This window comes from Diplotaxodon limnothrissa, linkage group LG12 (assembly GCF_057381915.1).
Source record: "Diplotaxodon limnothrissa isolate DT_005_m linkage group LG12, D_limnothrissa_male_GT1.1, whole genome shotgun sequence".
NCBI lineage: Eukaryota > Metazoa > Chordata > Actinopteri > Cichliformes > Cichlidae > Diplotaxodon > Diplotaxodon limnothrissa.
The window spans coordinates 39,841,324-39,863,185 of NC_140607.1; the positions used below are offsets into that span (position 1 = coordinate 39,841,324).

The 21,862-nt window shown below is 50.0% G+C and overlaps 2 protein-coding genes across 4 annotated transcripts; both read left to right on the forward strand.

The window, feature by feature from the left end:
* The first annotated feature begins 429 nt into the window (after positions 1-429).
* tsc1a (TSC complex subunit 1a) lies at positions 430-12,313 on the forward strand. 3 transcript variants are annotated; one of them, XM_085367651.1, is made up of 22 exons: positions 430-487; positions 885-1,002; positions 1,191-1,294; positions 1,369-1,521; positions 1,656-1,800; positions 1,914-2,068; positions 2,157-2,230; positions 4,617-4,807; positions 4,921-4,985; positions 5,054-5,165; positions 5,245-5,312; positions 5,399-5,495; positions 5,558-5,778; positions 5,848-5,981; positions 6,414-6,484; positions 6,889-7,055; positions 7,150-7,332; positions 7,432-7,542; positions 7,926-8,048; positions 10,660-10,847; positions 10,921-11,061; positions 11,218-12,313. In XM_085367651.1, exons 2-22 carry the CDS (start codon positions 894-896, stop codon positions 11,660-11,662), a joined length of 3,057 nt encoding a protein of 1,018 aa, XP_085223777.1. In that variant the 5' UTR covers positions 430-487; positions 885-893; the 3' UTR covers positions 11,663-12,313. The 3 variants fall into 3 exon arrangements, with proteins under 3 accessions (XP_085223777.1, XP_085223776.1, XP_085223778.1); XM_085367650.1 differs by having other exon boundaries at positions 436-584; XM_085367652.1 differs by having other exon boundaries at positions 436-584; positions 6,414-6,457.
* A 2,338-nt stretch (positions 12,314-14,651) lies between these two features.
* On the forward strand, positions 14,652-20,665 carry ak8 (adenylate kinase 8). Its single transcript, XM_085366958.1, has 12 exons — positions 14,652-14,696; positions 15,280-15,366; positions 15,557-15,625; positions 17,580-17,661; positions 17,745-17,816; positions 17,887-18,087; positions 18,814-18,936; positions 19,283-19,372; positions 19,663-19,804; positions 19,901-19,981; positions 20,167-20,296; positions 20,498-20,665. The coding sequence occupies exons 1-12, from the start codon at positions 14,658-14,660 to the stop codon at positions 20,585-20,587; spliced, it is 1,206 nt and encodes a 401-aa protein (XP_085223084.1). The 5' UTR covers positions 14,652-14,657; the 3' UTR covers positions 20,588-20,665.
* Positions 20,666-21,862: the final 1,197 nt, after the last annotated feature.

The window sequence follows — 21,862 nt, forward strand, 5'->3', positions numbered from 1 at the left end:
AAATCCCTCACTCAAGAGTTCTTGCTCTGCTGCCGAAAAATACCGAGAGCGCGCCTTCGACATTTTCGCCGACCAATCAGAGGGTTGCCGATCAATGTTTCTACTATCGATGCGTAGCCCCTGTTAAGCCACCCAGTGATCTCACATTACTTCATCCAGCTGTACTGATCGTCAACAACAGGTGTGTTCGGAGAACCGGGATAGTGAGCTCAAAGTTAGTGCGATGATTTGATCTTGGATGTAGTAAGCGAGGTACGAAGAACGGACCCCAGCTGTTTGTTTGTATCCACACAAAAGTATAACAACAACAACAACAACAACAACAACAATAATAATAATAATAATAAATCATCCTTTTTCCCATCTTGACGGGTGGCTCTGAACGCCTCCTGTGTGTGATTGGCTGCTGAGGCTCGTGTCACCGCGGTGGGCGGGTCCTGCTGTAGCTGAAGATGGCTGCTCCGTGCTGGGATCAGCAGGTCTGAAGGTAACCGTCTCTGCGGCTCTTTGGTCGGTTTGAGCGGCTGTCTGCGCTCCGTATCCCGGCCGGAGGCTCCTCCGCGGGGTCGGGTCCCGGGACGCCGGTACGTGGCCGCTACACTGCTTGTTAGCATGTTAGATTAGCATCAGCTGCTAACGGAGGGCTACCAGTGACGTGACAGCAGCTGTTACACAACAGGCGTGAGGTCAAAGTTTGCGCAGTGTTAGGCCAGCACACACTGATGACTGTGTGGGGACAGAAAAAGAAGTAGCAGATAATCATCGATTATTGATTTTGTTCCTCTGTCACAGAGAACTGAACACGATGACGTCAACGTGACCTCACGTGACGTTCAGCTGTCTGGCCTGTGTTATGATGCGTTCACTGTCTGGCCGAATTGCAGGTGTCCGCGATGTCCAGGGAGCAGGCGAGCATCAGCGAGCTCCTGCTCTCACTGGACAGTTCAGAGCTGCAGGAGGCGGAGCGAGTGAGAGCTGCAGTCAACCAGCAGCTGAGTACAGGTGAGTTCAACTGTGCAGCACAAAGGAATGACGCAGGTCTGCATCTCTGTGACGCGCTCACCACGTGAACCAATCACGAAGCTGCAGTTTTGCTGACGTCCAACAAAGCAACCTTATCAACTCAGTCTGACATCACTTGTGACGGCCAATCAGTGCAGAGCTCCCAGCATGCATGTTTCTCCTCTCAGACAAAGGGGGCGCTGTCCTCTCCTCCGTGGTGGAGTACTACCTGGACTCGTCATCTTCTCAGGCCCTGCTCCTCCTCTCCTCCATCAGGGAGCCGCATCACAAAGTGAGCCTCGCCTGCTCGCAGATCTCCTGTTCTTTATCTCTGTGACTCTAACACCTGTTGGCCCCGCCCACTAGGTGCTGCTGGAGAAGCTCAACGAGTCTGTGAGTCGATCCGGGACCAGGCTGGGCGCCCTCACCCTGCTGGGTCACCTGATCAGGAAACAGCCGCCATGGGTTCATCACATCAGCCGCTCGCCGCTGCTGCTGTCACTGCTGCGCTGCCTCAAGGTAATACACACACACCTGAGACACACCTGTCCTCCTGCACATTCAGATTCTGTCATGATGTCGATCATGTGAGGTCGGATCACAGGTCGGATTCCTGCTGCTGTAAACTCAGAATTCCACTTCCTGTTTTTCAGACGGACAGCGATGTGGTCGTCCTTATCACGGGAGTCCTGGTCCTGGTCACTCTGTTACCCATGATTCCTCAGGCCGGGAAGCAGCACATCAATGACTTCTTTGACGTGTTTGGGCGCCTTGCATCCCGCAGCTGCAAAAACCCAGGTAACTCACTCACACAGCAGGGGGCGCTGCAGGAAGCAGCTCCTTATGCTTTCTGATTGGTCAGTCTGCTTCTCTGAGTGGTTGATAAGATGTTTTCTGATTGGCTCGTGCAGGTCATGAACCTGTGGCCCACTTGGTGCACCTCCATGCAGGTACGTACTCTCTGTTCCACCGCCTGTATGGGATGTTCCCCTGTAGCTTCATCTCCTACCTGCGGCTGCACTACAGCATGAAGGAGAACCTGGACACCTTCCAGGAGGTGGTGAAGGTGAGTGCACACCTGCAGGGGGCGGTACTGATGTGATGACCGCAGGTGTTCCTTCAGTTTCACCTCACACTCTGTCCTGTCCCGTCAGCCGATGTTGGAACACGTCCGGATTCACCCAGAGCTCGTTACAGGCACTCAGGACTACGAACTGGACCCGTCCAGGTGAGTCCAGCTTGGAGACAGAAACCACACCTGAGCGTGCAGAACCAGGTCAGCAGGTCCTTTGACAGAGTGAACCCAGTGCTGAGCTCAACCGAATGCAAATCAACAAGAAAGAAAGAAAATAACATCTGATTGAGTTTTCTTAAAGTATCCTGTCCAGCTGAATTCGCGTCGCAGAGGCGTGTTTACCGCAGCTCAACATCAAACTTTCCTTTATCTGACGACGAAGCCCGCCACTCGATTCCAGCTAATGACAGGAAGTGATGCGCTCTGATCTGTCAGCAGGTTCAAATAACACGGGCGCACACACGATGTGGCCTCAGAGCAACACATTTCATCTCCAAGTTTGTAACCAGCTTTAAAAAACAGGGACGTCTGCAGCAGCTGTTAGTCTGAGGGAGGTCGGCCAAGCCTGATCAGTGATTTAGGAGATGATAGAAATACACAGAACACAAGTAAACACACAGATTGGATAAGGAGGGCCTGGAATGAAACCTTGTGCACTTCTTTAGCATCTATCTGAGGATTAAGGAGCGAAACTCTGATCCTGCAGTTCTTCAGGAAGTGAAGACGGCAGCATGCAGCTACAAAAGTCTGCTATCCTGAAAACGAAGGAAGTCGCTCAGACGCAGAAGCTACGTGTGACACGACGACTAGCGTACCTGCCGTGATAACTCCACCCTCTCACGCTGATAAGAAAGGCAGTGTAGCCTAGTTACCCGTCAACTGCACGGTTTTCTTTGGTTTTCTTACCCTGGCATTCAGCTGGGTATCGCGACGTCTCTAACTCCAAACATTTAAAATGACAAGAATACTTTGACTGTTTTCTGTTTGAAATATGTTTTCTCTTCCACTGCTGTCTGCAGGATGTAATATTCACTTACTGCCAGAAGGTGGCAGTAAAAGCGTCCACCGTTAACTAACAAAATACAACATAGCGATTACTACTCAGAGTGGAAAAACTTGTTCCTGTAGAAACAGGAAAGCAAAGATGACTGCGACCAATGAAAAGGTCCATAAAGAATAAACAAAAGCGAGGTAATGCGAGCATGTCGTTTGAGAGTGGCACTCGTCACTACCACGAACGTCATTATCCAAACTGACAGCGTGTCCTCTGAGACGTGACCTGAAGCACAGCATGAACGAAACATGACCTCTGCTGTCCAATCAGAGTAAAGTATGAACTGCAGCGTGACTGAGCGTTTGAACATTGAGTTTCAAACTGCTGCAAATTAAACGGGAGAGTCCGGGTCACCAGAGGTCGGGTTGGGTTAGATTTTAGTAACATGAAAGACGTGTCATCGTCATATCAGATCTGCACTACCAGTCAGAACTCTGGACACACCTTTTCATTTAGTGGGCTTTCTTCATTGGTGCTACTTTCCACATTGTAGATACAAACTGAAGACATCTGGGATCATGTAGCAGCAGCTCAGATCAGGGCCCAGACAGATGCCACACAGAGCTCCAGTAGCAGACACATCTGTACATGTTCAGAGGAGACTGTGTGAATCAGACCTTTATGGTCAAACAGCTGCTGAGAAACCACGACTAAGATAAAGCAACAAGAAGAGATTTGTTTGGACCAAGAAACACAACAAATGGACATCAGACCATCTGTGCTTTGGTCTGATGAGTCCAAACCTGAGATCTTTGGTTCCACCTGCCGTGTCTTTGGGGAGAAAAGGTGAACGATGGTCTCCACGTGCATGTTCCCACTGTGAAGCATGGAGGAGGGGGTGTGATGGTGACACTGTTGGGGATTTCTTCCAAACTGAAGGCACACTGACCCAGCATGGCCACCACAGCATCCTGCAGCGACATGCCGTCCCATCATTTATTCTCCAACAGGACCCCAAACACACCTCCAGGCTGTGTGAGGACCAAGAAGGAGAGCGATGGAGGCCTGGCCTCCACAGTCACCTGACCTGAACCCAGAGGAGCTGGTTTGGGATGAGATGGAGCGCAGAGTGAAGGCAAAGGCCCGACAAACGCTCAGCATCTCTGAACTCCTTCAAGACTGTTGGAAACCATTTCAGGAGACGACCTCATGAAGCTCGTGGAGAGAAGGCCAAGAGTGAGCGAAGCAGGAATCGAAGCAGAGGGTGGATATAAAACATGTTTGGGTTTACTTCATAATTCCACGTTTTCATTCAGTTTGATGCCTTCAGTGAGAATTTACACTGTAAACAGTGATGAAAGAAAAACCATTAAATGTGAAGCTGTGTCCAAACCTCTGACTGCTGGTGCTGTAATGGGCCCAGCACTGAGCTGTGGGACACCTTTACTGGGCGATTTATTTGAAGCTGTTGGCGAGCAGAAGCAGCTGGAGTTAGCGAGCTGCTCCCTGCTGAGCTCAGACTGACACTCCCCTCCTCCCACTCAGGTGGAGGTGTTACGAAGTCCATGACATTGTGATCGAGTGCTCCAGAGTGTCCCTGGATCCTCTGGAGTCTTCGTGCGAGGAGGACATTTGCTCCTCCTCCTGCTCTTTGATCACACCTCTCCCCCTGACTCCCCTCCCTCATCTGGACCTCACCTGCAGTCCTCCGGTCACAGACGCTGTCAGCAGCTCAGGTGAGTAACAGCAGTGTGAGATCATGTGACCTCCTGTTCAGTTTGTAACAGAGGTCAAAGTGAAACCAGAAGGAAACGGATGTTTTTAATTAAGTGTTTGTGTTTGCTGACAGGAAGTTCAGTCTGTCCTTTGGGATCCAGATGTGTGCCTCAGCTGAACCTGAACACCTGCACGCAGGTAACTCACCTGTCTGTCTAATCTGTGGGCCAGACGAGCAAGCACTGACACTTCCTGTTTGTGTGCAGCCTGACGACGTCACATGGAGCCCCGCCTTACACTGTGGTTTGTCCACACCCCCTTCTGAACGCACTGCTTTAGGCTCCACCCACCCACTGAGCAGGAGCACCTCCATGTCAGGTGACCTCACATATCTGTGTGTGTGTGTGTGTGTGTGTGTGTGTGTGTGTTAATAATGTGTGTGTGTGTGTGGACGCAGGTGAGAAATTGCCTTCATCAGCCTCCATTCTTGAGGCTCCTCCCACTAAGGAGCCCGACCGCAGCCAGGTGAGTTAAAGACTTCAGTTAAACAACTGGGAGTTAACTGGGCTGCTTTTATTGTGAAGGAAGAGTCTTGCTTTGTCTCCCTGCAGGTGAGGATGGTCAAAGATGGGGAGGGGTTAACCTGTCAGCCAATCACTGAGGGGGAGGAGCAAGGCCTGAGTGACCTCGTTAACAACAACAGACAAGGTGAGCTGATCGATCTCAGTGATGTCACTGCAGCTGTTTCTTCATCTTCTCTTTGTCTCCAGATGTTAAAGATGAGTCCCAGCAGCCTTCGCCCCGCCTCATCACCTCCACCCCCACTCAGGCTTCAGGGGTCCCCCTGCCTCCCTGCTTCACCACTCCTCACCCCAGATTTGAAGAGCCAGGCTCCGCCCTCTCGGACTACAGCCCCAGCTCTCCGTATGACCCGCTGTTTGAGCTCGCTCTGCCGCGGGCGGCCATGCTGTTCGTTGGGAAGAAGACCCAGGTAAGGTCAGGTGGACCGAGCCACAGGTGGTTTTTGTGAGCGTGCTCGGTAACGTGCTGTGTCCTGCAGGAGGTGCTGGAGAAGAAGGGGGGAGGACCACAGAGGGAGAACAGAGAGGAGGAGGTGACCTCTGTCTCCCCTCTGAAGGTTCTGGACCAGCTGATCGCCCGTGGAAACAACGCCCACGATTGCCTCAGCAGGAGGTGAGCCGCAGGAAGTTATCAGAGGGCATTATCAGGCAGAACGCCGCCTCACGCCCAAAACACACCGATCAGTATCACATCAAAGGTGTGAGTCGCCTAGCTTCATATTGTAACGCATAAACGCCCCCTGAGCGAGCGCTTTGGAGATAGTGGGAAGACAGAAGTCCTTCTAACAGGAAGAAAGCTGCAGCACAGCCAGGCTGAGGGAGGAGAGGCCGGTCGGGGTGAGGCGACAAAACAAGACATTAAACACGAAGCGAGATTCCCGCTGCTCGCCGATCGATGGAGCGAGGTGCAGCCATCGTCTAGTCTGTCGATGAAACCGTGTCCTTAGATTTGAAACGTCTGCACGCGTGTCATCAGAGACCCGTCTGATGTTGTGTAAAACGTGCTAACCTGCGTCACCTCTTTCTTCTTCTGTGGTGTTCACAGGTTATCAGCTGGGAGTAAGTCGGTGGATCGGAGTCACTCTGGAGGTAAACAGCAGAGCATGAAAAGCAAAGGTACCTGAACTCTCGCCTCATCACGCTCATTAACCTCACATGCACATGAAGCTGTAAGCTCACTGTGTGGAGCTGACAAGCTCCTGAACCCGCGCCGCTGTTTCAGCTCGTCGTCACATTCGCTGCTGTTTGCGGGCGCCGTCCTGAATCTGTGTTCAGGTTTGATTTAGCCGGCTGGTGTTCTCGGGTTCAGTTTTCACGTCTTGAGGCTGATGAGGAAGCGGTTCGCGGCAGGATCCACGCTGGTTCTTGGCAGCTGTGGGACACCGTGCTCCGGTTCTCTCGTATTCGCCGTACTGACCACGCCCAGCTCGTTTAATGACCCTCAGACGAGCTGCGGCGTCAAGCTGCCGGGTTTGCATCAGCACAGAGGATTTCATTAGAACTGTGTGTGTGTGTGTCAGGCTCCACCCAGGAGGAGGAGCTTCAGTCTCTGACCAATCAGCTGCTGCTCGTCCATGCTCAGCTCCAGTACGAGCGCTTCAAGCGGCAACAGCACGCCATCCGAAACCGCCGGCTGCTGCGGAGGGTCATCAACGCGACAACGCTGGAGGAGCAGAGCGCTGCCATGGTAACACACACGTCAACCTCATCATGATGCTGAACACCACCCACGTAGCCCCCCCTCTCATGTTTTCTCTCCTCCGTCACGCTGCTGGTTGCAGAAGTCTCAGCTCGGCGTTCAAGACGAGGAGATCCGGAGTCTGAGGGCGAGTCTGGACGAGGAGCAGCGCCGATACTCGGCGCTGCAGCGCGACACACACACACGCAGCGGGCAGCTGCACACACACATTGCACATCTGCTGCAGCTGCAACGAGACGAGCAGAGAGAGAGCCAGAGACTGCAGGTCACACACACACACACACACACACACACACACACACACACACACACACACACCATCAGCAAAGAGCTTCACATCCTGTGCTCTGATTGGCTGTTGCAGGGTGAGCTGCAGGAGTGCCAGAGCAGACTGCAGGATCTGGAGGCGGAGCTTCAGAAAGCCAATTACAGGGCGTATAATGCTGAGCACCAGCTGACCCAGCTGTCAGTGAAGGTGAGTCCCGATTAGTCGATGGCATCGTTGAAGGAGCACGGCGCTCAGCTGCTTCTCTCTGTGTGTGGCCTCGCAGCATCACAGTGTGTCCATGACGACTAAATACACACCGAGAGGAGGCAGATATGTGGGTCAGAGGGGTTTCACTTCCTGTCAGACACCGATAGGTCTGTCGAGTCTGTAACGAGTCCGTGTGTGCTCAGGCTGTTTCAGTTTAAACCAGCAGCAGAGAAACTGAAGACAAAGCCAGTTTTTCTGTTTCTGAATAATGAAGGAGGACGAGCCCACAGTGGCTCAAAAACAGTAACCACAGCTGAAGTCCTGAGGCAGCTGCTCCCACTCAGTCCTGTTCTACAGATGTTTGTGTGTCTGTGTGTCTCCAGCTGTGCAGCAGTGAGCAGCTGCATCAACAGATGTTCCTGCTGAACCAGCAGCTGGTCCTGCTCGGAGAGACCAACAAAGCTCTGCAGCAACAGCTGGAGGGCGGAGAGACACAGCGCTGCACCGTAAGACCCACACACACACACCAGTTTCAGCCAGTTTCAGTCAGCTTCAGCCAGCTTCAGCCAGCTTCAGCCAGTTTCAGCCAGCTTCAGCCAGCTTCAGTCAGCTTCAGCCAGCTTCAGCCAGCTTCAGCCAGCTACTATTTTCTTCCCCAGTCTGTGCCGACAGATTTCTCCTGTTTATTCCTTACTTTTTATATTTTATTCAGGCACAGTTGTTGTGGAGCACCCACAGTTTCATTGTACATGTACAATGATAATAAAAGGCTATTCTATTCAATTCTTGGTTGTTAGAAAGTGAATGTCCATAATGTACACTGTCAGTGTAACACAAGTTAAATTATATGTAGTTATTTATATGTTGACTTCAGGGAGGTGGACGGAGAGGAGGGGCTCTCTGTCGATCAGGGGCCTCGAATATGAACGAGCCGAGGGCCACTGCTGTCGTCTCATTGGAGCCACTTTAGTGCTCAAGTAGTACAAAAACAAACAAGAAAACAGACACAAATATTTCTGAAAATGTTTTTTGTTTTTTAAATTTCTAACTTGTAGAAGACGACTGTGCCTGTATAATTTAACTACCCGAAGCCTTTCATTGAATGACCAAACAAACACATCGCTCCTCTGTCGGTCCCACACGTGGCAGCACTGCTGCTGTCGTTGTGTTTGTAACTAAATCATCGTGCAGACATACGTGTACACGTTCCTGCTCTCTGCTCATGTTGTCTTCATATTAAATCATTTAAAGAACTTATTTTAACATTGCGCTCGACAACAAACATAAAAAGTCACTTCATCGGCCAAACTGCATCATATTTCGTCACATCATGTACGAGCCGTGAGTAGGGGTGACGTGAGCCGTTAGTGGCCCCTGGGCCACGAGTTTGAGACCCTTGGTGTAGATAAACTCCAAATGCTTGGAAGTTGTAAACACGGCAAGAATGAGAAACAGACAAATAAATAAATCCAGTTCAGTGTTCAAAGACCGAACGCTCCTTCATCCTCATTCGCCCACATGGCTCCTCCTCTCTCTCTGTGATGTCACATCCTGCTGCGTTTCTCTCTGTGACTAAAGCTCAAACATCAAAATCACATTTTCTTGTTTTCTACGTCGTACCTGAACATGACTCATCGTTAGCTCTGTCACGTCAGTATTCACTTCAACAGGATCTGTTTTTAACTCAGATTCGTAAAAACACGTTTTCCCTTTAGCCATGTTGCTATGACGACCCCACGCACCTTAGGCGCTACTCGACTGTAGCGGCGAACGAGTGGGTGATAAAGCGCAGACACGCGCCTGCATGCAGAGCTTCAGGATCTGATTAGCAGAATCACATCTACGACTGTGTTTCTCATCGTTTCAGTGAGACACGTTTTCTCTTCCACGCTAACCTGCCGAGATCAGCACATCACAATCGTTACTCAGACTCCGGCCCTTTCTCAATTCTAAGTACGCGAGTCCGTGCTCGCGTTCTCGGCGAGACCGGACTCGCCGAGAACGCGAGCACGGACTCGCGATTTGTACAACTGGAACACCAGCGTACTTGATGATGTCACAGGTCCAGAGTTTTTACTGCCGTCCTTAATTTAACTGTGAGTAATATGTGATGAAGCTTTAATCACAGCCGAACCGGTTTACTCAGGAACAAATTAAACACTGAAACAAACCAAACATTAACATTTAGAAGTGATCTAAGTGACTTATATATCATGTTTAACCTCAGTAGTGAAATCTCCATTAATAAAAATAGTGTACATGTACATACGTGTACATACCTTAATAAAAACAAGCAGGTGAGATGTTAGAACGCTTTTATTTTTATTGTAGTGGACACTCAATACAATAGACAGCTGCTGGGGTTTGTTTAACCTGAGTAGCAAAAAGACCGCGGGGGGGTTGAAAACGCTGTGCCGGGAGTCCGCTGTTCTCACCGGCTCTAATAATCCTCGACCTCGCTGTCTGCTGTGGAGCTGGCGGGTCACAGACGTCTCCGAAAACGTCGGAGCGCGTTTGGAAATATGTGACATCTTGATAAATCGAGCAGATGTTTGAAGTTCACACAGCTACATTCTCGCTTGAAAATAACTTAAAAGTTTATTTTGTGACCCAGAAAGAGTAATATGTAAAAGTTTTTAGCCCCGCTCGTCCGCCATTGCTGCGTTTGAGTTTTGGACGAAATGCATTCTGGGATATTTAGCTGTACCAAGTCCACACAAGTCACCACCGATGCATGCTCGATAAAACGGGTGGAGCGAGAACACATCCGGGACTTCGCGTTCTCGGCTTGATGCGTACTTTGAACTGGAACAGTACTTGGTCTCCGACTGATGACGTATCACGAGTACACGAGAACACAAGTACGCATATTGAGACAGGCCCTCCGTTTCTCCTTCAACGTATGTTTTGATTTAGATTTTTGTTTCTTATTAAAGACGGTTCACTAAAAGCACGTACAGAGTTATAGCACACCTTTTACGCTTCCTCAGACGTAAGTCGGGGAGTTGACTCTCTCAACAACACACCGCCCTCTGCTGACCCTTTTGTGTAATGCAAATGTGGCCACTATGATGAATGGAGCGTGCGCTGTTCTAAATGTACTCTGCTGTGTGTCAGGAGGCGTCCATGCTGCAGTGCAGTGTGGGTAAGGAGTTTCTGAGGCTGAAGGACAACGATGTCCAGCAGAGACAGAAGCTGGAAGCAGCCAATCACAGGATCACGGAGCTGGAGAGCCAGCAGGCCAGGAAAGACCAGCTGATCCTGAGCCAGAAAAAACTGCTGGAGGACACCAAGAACCAGAACAGGTCAGTCCGGCTTCACCTTCTGGAACTCTCCACACGGGAAGCGTCGGACTCAGACTGCGTATGTCGCTTTCAGGGTAGAGCTGTCGGCGTCGGAGAGCCGCTGTGCCGCTCTGAGGAGAGTTACTCAGGCGCTGCAGACCGAGATGCTTCAGCTGTACGGTCAGATCGCGGGAGGCGGGGCTCACCCAAACGGCGAGCTGCAGGACGTCAGCAGGTAAACAGGGCCATCGTCCGAGGACGCCTCGATCCCACAGAGACGTCCAAAATGATTTAATGAGACGGGCAGAACCAGGACGAGTGTCTGTGCTTTTATTCTCCACGTGTGCGTTGTTGATAAATGTTTGCCTTTCTGTGTCATACTGTCCTCCAGATCCGACAGCGGAGCCTTACCTGATGCTCAGGGAAGCCAAAAGTCCCTCCTCCCGTTTTCTTCTGCTGTTGGGATCATGAACGGAGCAGTGGAGGTCCTTTCCACCTCCCCCGTGTCCCTCTCACTCTCCCCCATCGACTCCCCGCTGGCTGTCGGCTCCTTCCTGGAGCAACGAGCCCGACAGCTGTTCAGACCCACAGATCAGAACCAGGAGGAGGAGGAGGAGGTGGAGGTCGGGGAGGAGGAGGTGAATGTCCAACCAGCAAGCCCTCCACTCGGTCAGGAGGTGGAGGAGGCATCACTCCCTGTAGGAAGTCCTCAGACTGAGCCGCTGAGCCAAGCCGCAGACCCCATCGTGGCCCCCGTAGACCTGACACTCGCCGTCCAACAGAGGAGACACGAACTGAGCATCATGGACTACGACGAGACACTGCCCGACATCTGAGGGAGGAGGAGGTGGGGTTCCTAGGGGCTCCGCCCTCACTCTGGAAAAGAGCAATAAAGATGATAATGATAAGGCAATAAGCAGGCTGATCCAAGATCAGCAAACTTTCAGTAACGATTGTTATTTATTAGGGGAATTAAATCTACAGCTAGCCTGGCTAGTATCCACAAACAAAAATGCCCTCTAATAAGTGGCATCCAATCAAAAGGACAGTCGCTCCTATCCAGTGCTGATGGGAGTGGTCTGTTGGGCGGTCTGCTAGTACCGCCATAGTCTCAGCCATAGTATTGATCCATAGTTATGATAAAAGGAGTCTAGTTCAGGGACTCCAGTTAGCTGAGGTGAAGCCTCGCAGATAGCTAGCAGCTACAGCCGCCTGCATCAGCCAATCAAATTCCAGGATTTGATCACAAGAAAGTGACGCGGCTGAAACTGTAACGCTGAAGCTTCAGAGTCGATGATGTGCCTTTGTCCGTCTTTTTTCTACAGTCTGTGTTTCAGCTGATTTTCCTGTTTAAGCCAAAAAGTGCTTCATGCCAAATTAAACGCTGCGACTGATGATTGTTTTCTTTATGGATTTGTCAGCTGATCAGTAACTGCAGACAAACCAAAGATGTGCTCCTGAAACACTGTGACAGAAATAAAGATGTAAACGTCTGTTTGTGCGTTTTTTGTTAAAGTTGTCACACTTTTCAATGCTCTTTGTTTAAAAAGATTTGCCACACATTTAAGATATATTTGAAAACCAACATTATTTTAAGGGAATTTGTGAACTTTGTTTCTAAATGAATTCTCTTATTAATATTTGACACCATGAATATGACATTTATTACTAATTAAATTTGTTATAATTAGATTATTACTAATCTTTGTTTTATATTAATTTTTATATGCAATTTGGGGGTGATTGTATTTTCCGGGTATTTTAATCTGAATATTTGACACTATAGGGAAAACTAACCTGATGTTTTCCTCACTGACGGATTTAAAGGCGCCATTTTTCTCCAGGTTCTGGCTCAGGTGATTAAAAATGCGCCAAACGTGCGGAAATGAGACTTTTCTGACGTCAGTCGGGTCCTGATCGATCGTCCTTAGTTAACCGTTCAAGAAACGTCCCCTCGTGAACTCTGCACCGTTTGCCCTGCACGGGCAGTGATGACGTCGTTCCCTAGCAACCGACCAACGCGTCGTAGCGACCGTCCCGAGAGCGAAGAGGCGGGAAGGGTTTTGGTGTTATCGTTATTTTTGGTTTTAACGTCGTTTTTGTGCCAAAGTTCGGATTTTAGCGGATACGTCTGAGCGCGAGACGTTTGTTAATGTTTCCCGCGCTTCAGCAGCCAACAGAAAGTTCCTGGGAAACGGTGAGAGGCCGGAAGTGGAGCTCTGAAAGCGGACGTCAACTTTTTAAAAGATAAAATCAGGTTGACCGTTAAAACATTCATGTTTTATTGTTGTCAGAAAATGTTTGAACAGTTGTGTGTTAGTGTATGTTGTGTATTCAGCTGACAGCCCTTTATTCGTGGGCCCGTTGGCTCCCTAACCCTGAGTACAGGAGATGGTCGGTGTGCGGCGTTCAGGGGAGTCGGGACAGAATATCAGTGTTTGATCGGTGTGTGGTGGGCCTGGTGGTGCTTTCAGGGACTTCCTGATGGATGAGACGGTGAGGCCTCTGAGGATTCCTCCTCAGGCGTTCGTCTACGCCGACAAACACAACGTGGCCCAGCTGGTGCAGGTAAAGGTGCAGCTGCAGGTTTCCCACGCGTGAAGCTGCTCTACATTCACTGTGTGTGTGTGTTTCAGAGCATGCTGTGCAGCCTGGTGATCGATCAGCCTGTTGATCCGATCTCCTACCTGATCGGGCTTCTGCAGAGGAGCAGCGATGATGGTGAGGTCGCCGTCGTGTCCCTGATGGCTTTTATTTGTTAGCATCGCTTAAAGCAGGGGTGTCAAACTCAAATACACAGTGGGCCAAAATTCAAAACTGGAACAAAGTCGCGGGCTAACATTAATATTTATTGAAAAAAAAAATCTTCCTCCAGATATAAGAATGAATCTTTTCTTCTGGACTCAAACACGTTTTGCTGAAAAACTGAATATGGAACAGCAAAGCTTAATACTAAACAATATATATATTAGCTGTATAATACCAGTAGGCCAGCTCTGATAGTAATTTTGTATGGCTTCGTGGGCCAAAAGTAATTAGGCTGCGGGCCAGAGTCTGACACCTATGGCTTAAAGCATTCCTTTAAAATTGTCTTTAAACGCAGACCGGGCAGAATATAAAGTCTTAAAATGGTCTCAGCCTTAATTCATCATTTTTATCACAGAAACACATACAGGACGTTTGCGATATCTGGAAACTCCAACGAACTCGCACACCTGTAAAGCTTTGAGTCAGGAATTTATTCTGACGTTATTAAAAATGAGACGCAACTATGGGGCTCATCAGACACCACGTTTTACAAATGCTTTTATGCACATCTGAAATGTTTAGTGTCAGTCCTAAACCGTTGTTCAGTTAGGATTAGAGTTCAGCACCGGAAACAGTGGCAACGATGAAGACACAAACACACGAGGTTCTCTGACGTCAGCTACACAATGAGCAATAAAAAGCTTAAATAAGCACAAACTAACAAATACATCGGGCCAAGAGAAGGACCGAAACACAGCCGAGGCAGAAACATGATGCCGCCCCTAGGGGGCGCTCTGACTCCAGCAACATCAGCACAGACGGACACCACTGCACTCACAAACCGCTAATGATAGGTCGTGGTTCTTTGTTCTGACGTCGCTCTCAACGCTCTTCTGAAATATTGATGTGGTCGTGTGTCCACGAGATTTTGAATGCAGCGTGTTGTGTTTAAGGACAGTAAGGTGTTTCATTTCTCCAATCGGTGGTGATCTTTGGCAAGCGTCTGCAGCAGGAAACAGTCAGACTGCAGGTCATGTGACCAGCTTGTTTTCTGACGTCTGATCTGTGTCAGTCCCCAGGGTCATGGTGCTGGGACCTCCTGCTGTCGGCAAACACACCGTGGTGAGTTCAAGTGAGCGTGGGAAACTTTCAGCTGACCTCCGCTTGCTCGTTTACGTTTCTTCTTCTTAAATATATTTAAAGGATTTGTACTGTTTTGGAAATATGTTTTGTTTGGTCTGCACAAAAATCAAAAACAATTCAATTTTGATAACAGATATATGATTAACTTGTTACTTTTAATGGCTAAATTTCATATTCACAAGTCCAAATATTTAGGAAGACATCCCTCTTTCTATGTATTCTCCTTTGAACTTGTACAGTATCTTAACTCTATTAAGAACTCCACTAACCCAAAAGCTATAAAAACTATTGGTGTTTGTGAAAAAATCAAGATCTTTCAATCACTTTGTTCTTTGGCTTGATTAGTTACTTTCCCCCTAGCATGTTTCTATTGTTGTTTTTGAATGCTGTTCTTGTATTTGTTTATCTATGCATACAATTCTTCTGTAAGTACATCACCATTATTGTAATACTGCTTAATTCCATTTTGTATTGTACTGATGTTTAAATAAAGATTTTGGAAAAAAAAAAAAAAAAGTTTACGTTTCTTCTTCTTCTATGTTTTTTGGGGGGTTTTCTTCAGGCCAAAAAGCTGAGCGCCGAGCTGAGAGCTGTTCACGTGACCGAAGGCAGTTTACTGCAGTACCGATCAGAGCTGCACGCCGAGCAGGTACACCTGCTTTTTCCTGATGTCTGTATCTGATCATTGTTGACTCTGAGCGGAGTGATGAAGTCTGACCTCAGTGTTGTCACTTTGTGACCAAACCGCCCGACCCCTCCCTGGTCCTCCTGTCTAGAGCCCGTTTGTTCATTCTGTGCATCATCCTGATGCCCGTGTGACCTGTGTTTTGTGTGTTTAGGAGCTTTCGGAGGGGGTGCTGGTTGGACTGGTTCAGCAGAGGCTGAAGGAGATGGACTGCTTCCACCGGGTGAGTCAGCCTCACAGTCCGGTTAGCTTAAAGCATCATTAAACATTTGTGCCGTGTTCGCACAGACCTGGGTCAAAGATCGTCGGTGCCACATGTCACAACCCGTTTGAAACGTCCCCCCTGATGTCCCCCCTGTTAGAAACGTCCCCCGTTACCCGCCTCACTTGCGTCTGTGATTGATGATAATTAGCGCTCTGGTCTCCGTTGTGTCCTACTACGATTCCCAGCAGGCCGAGCAGCGTTCTCCCCGAGGACGGGCTGATCAAAGGGATGCTGCTGTCACATCATGTGTGTTATATTCACACGGGCCGCTCCTCGCCGACGCTCCTCGTTAGCATCACGTCCCGTTTGCGAGGGCTGCTTTCAGATCAGTTTAAGGCAATGAAAGACGGAGGAGCAGCTGTCACAACAACAGCGACACAAACTGAACGCCTTCAAGCGGCATCGTGCTCAAAACGCATCCAGACAAATAAAGACTCGCCTGCAAGCGAGATCGGCGGCACCTGTCCCAGGTTACCTGCGCTGCCGGGAGGTCTGAGAGGGCGGGGCTTTTTGCAGGAGGTCTGGAAGAATTCTGCCTTCTTTTGCACTACTGCAGCTTTGAGCAGGACCCAGTCGCAGCACAGGTTCAGGGGGGGTGTCTGTGGTGTCCGCTCAGGGCTCTGCAGTCCCACAGGGGGGTTTCTAGTCTGCTTCTTTATTGTTGCTCAGTGTGAAGAAGTTCAACAATACGTCTGTGTCTCTACACGATAAAGAAACAGAAACTGCCACAGACGTGGATCAGCTGCTGGACCCGTGTGATCAAACATGGCAGACAGGAAGTTTATTCCATGTTTAACAATCAGAGTACATTCAAAATGAAATACACTGCCTTGATTTTTCTACAAGGTCAGGAAAGAGAGCGGTGTTCGAGACTTCAGTCTGGTATAGTTTGAGGGAACATTTTATGTAATGAAGGGAAAGAACCATGTGTTGTGATTGGTTCAGGACATACCTGCCTGCCCTCGGCTACCCTCAGCCACCGCCACAGGTCGGCTGATCTTTATTACTCTGCTTTCACTTGGTTTCGACAGGTACGCCAATACTGAACTGCTCTGCTGCAACATTAGCGAGCAAAGCTTTAACAACGTTTTGTGTCAAAACTTCAGAGAAGCAGAACAAACAGAAGCTGTTTACACCTCAGACTGTAAACGAAAGATGGACACGGCTCGTCACATCTCAGCTTCTCATGTGAGACTCACTCCTGCGAAGATCTCAGTGAGACAGCTCCACCCGTCAGAGTGTGTGTGTGTGTGTGTGTGTGTGTCATTAGCAGCTTCTTTGATTTGCTAATAGCTGTTTTTGGCTGCAGGCTAAACTCGTCACACACACACCAGGGACCGTCTGTGTGTGTGTTTGTGTCGGTGTGTGTGTTGAGGATGACTGACAGGTCCCGTCAGGACACCGCCTGCTGCTGTCACATTAAATTGTGCAACTTTGCGTCCGGCAGGAGCGTGGATGTGCAGGTGAAGATGAACCGTTAGTACACACTTCCAAGAGCTTCCAACAGAACCGGGACAGAACAGAGAGCAGGCACCTGTCAGTCTAACAGGCCACACCCCTAACAGTGCACCCTTTAGCAGCCCCTCCCTGAGCCCAGTTCTGCTGGAGGTTTCTGCCTGTTTCCTTCCTGCTTGTTCATATAGAGGGGTCTGATTGGTGGGTTTCTCTGTGAAGCTCTGTGTCAATAAAGCTGAACTGAATCAGAGACACGTGCAGAAGCTCAGAGTTGGAGCTCTGACGGAGGCTTCTGAAGATACTCTTCAGACAGACTGAACGCATCACCTGCTCATGAGCATGGGATCATGCTGACCTCTGAACCAACACACACACACACACACACACACTGACGTGTGTGTGTGTGTGTGTGTGTGTGTGTGTGTGTGTGTGTGTCCCTGTGTGTGTGTTACTGCAGGGCTGGGTGTTGGAGGGAATCCCTCAGACTCGCCTGCAGGCTCTGAGTCTGCAGCAGGGCGGAGTCATCCCCGAGCACGTTGGTAAGTAACAGGAAGTGAGATCACGCTTTGTGCCCTGCGCGGCTGCTTCCTGTGTGACATCACGCTGTGGTATGTGTCATCAGTGATGCTCGAGGCGGCGGATGACGTGCTGATGGAGAGAAGTTGCGGACGGCTGGTCGACGCAATCACTGGGGGTGAGCCCACGCCCATAATCAAACATCAGTGAATATGTTCTTTCCTTGTGACATCACTTCCTGTCTGCAGACATCTACCATCGGACTTTCATCCTGCCAGATGATGACATTATCACTCGGCGTCTGGAGAAGGGGAGGAGTCTGACAGACCAACAGAGACTTGCTAAGCTTCACCGTTACTGTTGTGAGGTCACGGGTCTGAGATCAGCCTATCAGCACGTGCTCAAGGTCATCGACAGCGACCAACCACACGCTGACATCTACCAGCAAGGTACAGACCCACACAGACTCTCTCACACACACACAGACTCACACACACACAGATGCTGATTGGTCAGTGAGGAGTGTTTGCATCATCGGTGTGAACGATGCTCTCCTGTGGTTGAGTCCAGGTTCAGGCTCCTCCCTCCCAGACCTGCGGTGTGCCACAGTTTTGGTTCTGCTCGTCTTCAGCACGTTTTGAGCAGCTTTGCTATGCAGATGATATTCAGGTGTTTTTTGCTCTAAGCCTCGAGACGTGTGTCCAGATCCTGCAGAGGTGCTTGGACTCTATTAAAAGTTGGATGTCTGACAGTTTTTCTCCATCTTAATGAAGAAGAAGCTGGAGGCCCTGTTCGTGCCCCTGACAGAGTTGTACCTGACGGAGGCTCTTGGTCCCCTTGCTCCGTTTACTAAATCCTCTGTCAGGAACTCTGAGGGGACCTGGACTCTATGATGATTGAACTACATCCTGCAGGTCCCAGAGGTCATGTGATCAGGGCCTGCTGGCTGGAGCCTCGGACACATCTAAACACTTGGCGCTTGGCTTTATGAACTTTATGAACGGTGCTGCAGGAATGAAACTGTTCTTTAATGATGCCTCAGTGAAACAGTCACAGAGCAGGCAGCTCCAGCATCTTGTCCTCAGGTGTGCTCCATACACCTGAGCTCGTTCTTTCTGTGATCTACCTGCTGATTCAGGTAAAGCATTAACTGGTGTGTGTGTGTTTTCTCTTAGTGCTGGCTTTTGTCCGGACTCGTCAGCGCTCCAGAACTCCCAGAATCCTCCTGCTGGGACCACCGGGGTCTGGAAGGAGCCGTCAAGCCCAGCTGCTGTCAGAGAAGTACGGGATGGTGGACGGTACGCAGCCAGGATGGGGTCACAGTTGAGGGACACCAGCTCAGGCTCACTGTGCATCCAATAGGAAGCTCCGGGCGAGTAGCTGCTAAATACAAACCTGCCACAGTCTCTTTGTAACATGTAAAGATATGACAGAGACCTTAAAGGGTCAGAGGTCACACTGATGAAAAGCATGTCCTGTCAGGTCACATATAGGTCAGAGTGAAATCTGAGGTTTCGCTCAGGTGGAGGAAGTAATGAGAATGGCCAAAGGTCACACGACGAAGACTGTTTTCACTTTTTACTGTGTGTGTGTGTGTGTGTGTGTGTGTGTGTGTGTGTGTGTGTGTGTGTGTGTGTGTGTCAGTGAGCTGTGGTCGTTTGCTGAGGTCTGTAGCTGCAGCTGGTTCCAGTCGAGGAGCAGAGGTCCAGGCGTACCTGGATGACAGACGTCCAGGTGAGCACACACTCATGTCTGCCTGCGGCTGCGATGTTCTCTATCAAACCTTCCAGAAAGTGCCGCTCGTCTCGCGTCAGTCCACACAAGGTTTCCCACAAGTGTGTGGGACCATCCAGAGGGTTTTTGGACATGTTTATGGTGTGACTAATGTGCAAAAAAGAAATCAGGGAGGGGGCAGAGACAGTACGAGCTGACATAAGCCTCCGACCGTCGCTGCCGAGGCGCGGCCGGCTGTGACCGTGTGCGCTAGCGTCCAGAGGGCGACACTAACCCCGCTGTGGCTGCAGTTTCAGACTCGCTGCTGCTGCAGGTCCTGGAGGAGCGGCTGAGCCGACCCGACTGCACCCGCGGGGGCTGGATCCTGCACGGCTTCCCCTGCGACCTGCAGCAGGCCCGGAGCCTGCAGGAGAGCCACCAGCAGCCCAACAGGTACAGGCTCACTGTACTCACGGAGCCGTTCTCCAGAAAACTCCGAAATCCTTTTAACCTGCTCGCATTCTCGTCTCGTCCTCCTCTTACTGTCAGGGTTTTCTTCCTGGAGCTGACCGATGACGTTTGCCTGGAGAGACTCAGTCTGAGAGCCACAGACCCGGTCAGCGGTCAGAGGTCAGGAACTCAGATTTACCTGTGACGGGAAAATTCCCACTGCAGGGAGAACACGTCTGCATCATGCTGTCGGCCCTGTGATGTAATACACACACATGTGTAGGCACACACAGTGCTGATGGTGCAGTGGTGGTATTGACTGTGTGTGTGTGTGTGTGTGTGTGTGTGTGTGTGTGTGTGTGCAGCTTCCATCCTGTGACTCGGCCGGCTCCGAGCTCTGAGGTTCAGCACAGACTAAAGACCCGACCTGAGGACAGCATGGAGTCTGTAACACAGAGACTGAAACAGTACAGGCTCCACAGCGCCGCCCTGCAGGTACACACACACAGGAGAGAGATGGAGGCAAAACATTAGGAACAACAACAAAGACTAAAAGGCCAAAAACAAAGCTGTGATTTAAACCCATGGATCATAAGATCAGAACAAGCAGCAAAGATGAGCTGTAACCCGCAGGTGCACGCAGGTGAAAATCTAACTCTGTGTGTGTGTGTGTGTGTGTGTGTGTGTGTGTGTCAGTCTGTCTATCCTGAGGCCATTCACATCGATGCTGATCAGGACCCTCACTCTGTGTTTGAGGCCGTGGCGAGCAGGCTGACCTCTGAGTGACCTCTGACTCACCTGGACTCACCTGAACAAGCTGAGGTCACATGATTGTCTGTAAAAATAAAGCATGTGCTGCTCCTCCCTGTGTTTGTTATGCTTCTCTTCAGGCAGAGCTCCCACCTGACCTGCTCTCACTGACTCCGCCCACTCGCCCATGTGTTTTGTTTTCCAGTAAAAGTCTGAAGCACATTTTACTAAAATCACAGAAACAAATAAAGACGGAAGTTTCGGGGAAACCTGAGCACGACTGTGACACACACACACACACTGAGCACCTGTGGGTGTCCGAGTCAGCTGATCTCACAGATCAACAAGTTTCACTCAGCTGCACTGAGCATGCTCAGTACTACGAGCATCAGTACATTGCAGTACAAGTAATAGTTTGACTACTATGCAGTAGCATCAGTAGTGTATCAGTACTCTGATGGCGGTGTGTGTCGGCAGCCTCGGCGTGACTGACAGCCATTGACGTCTCTGTCAGCTCGCTGCCGTCTCCTCCCGTGTGAGAGCAGTAATCACAGTTTAGGACGCCTTCATGTTAAAATATCTCCGTTTACCTCTGAAGTCGAGATTGAAACCTCACTCAGACGCTCGCCGCCGTTTCAAAGCGGTGATTTGGGTAAATGACTATAATTAATCCTCCGCCGCGGCGGTTTGAGGCCCCGCGGGGCCGGGCGTGCCGTTTGATTGACAGCTCTATTTTTAAGCCTTCCTGCTGACAACAGGACGTGGAGCAGGAGGGAACGGGGACGTTTGATGGATGATGGACAGTTTGTCCTCATTTCCTCTTCCTCCTGCCATGAAGTCCACCTGACGGCACTGATTGGAGGAAAGTTTCTCCTTGAGAATCTGGACCAGGTTCTGGAGCTGAGCGGGGAAGTTATTGAAACCATTCTGACGGCAGAGCCACGAGGATGCTGCGAGCGATGGAGATGGTCCGCTGTGGCGGACTCTGAAGGAAAGAATAGAATCTCTGAGTAGTGTTGCTGGAGGAGGCCGGAGCTGCACTCCCTGCAGGCTCACCTGCAGTGTGACTTGGAGGCTCAAACCACACCTGCTGCACCGCCCGCCCGACCCTCCAGTGTTCTCGCTGACAGCAGGATGTTCCTCCCTCTGATTGACTCCCTGAAATAGTTTAAGGATATAAATGTTTATAATAACATCCAAAGTATGTCAGTGTTTTTTTACACGCAGGCAGTCTCCCTTATTACTAGAGTGTGTATCCGGAATGAGATGACGCTACTGCGCATGTCCACGCAATCAGCTGCTGAGCGGAGA

Bases quoted from the DNA above. Each gene is read 5' to 3' on its own strand.
- tsc1a (XM_085367651.1), top strand. From the start codon at position 894: ATGTCCAGGGAGCAGGCGAGCATCAGCGAGCTCCTGCTCTCACTGGAC. The intron at 1,295-1,368 runs GTGAGCCTCGCC...CCCGCCCACTAG, and splicing joins TCAGGGAGCCGCATCACAAA to GTGCTGCTGGAGAAGCTCAA. The intron at 7,333-7,431 runs GTCACACACACA...TGGCTGTTGCAG, and splicing joins GAGAGAGCCAGAGACTGCAG to GGTGAGCTGCAGGAGTGCCA.
- ak8 (XM_085366958.1), top strand. From the start codon at position 14,658: ATGGTGCTGGGACCTCCTGCTGTCGGCAAACACACCGTG. The intron at 19,982-20,166 runs GTCAGGAACTCA...GTGTGTGTGCAG, and splicing joins GACCCGGTCAGCGGTCAGAG to CTTCCATCCTGTGACTCGGC. The intron at 20,297-20,497 runs GTACACACACAC...TGTGTGTGTCAG, and splicing joins TCCACAGCGCCGCCCTGCAG to TCTGTCTATCCTGAGGCCAT.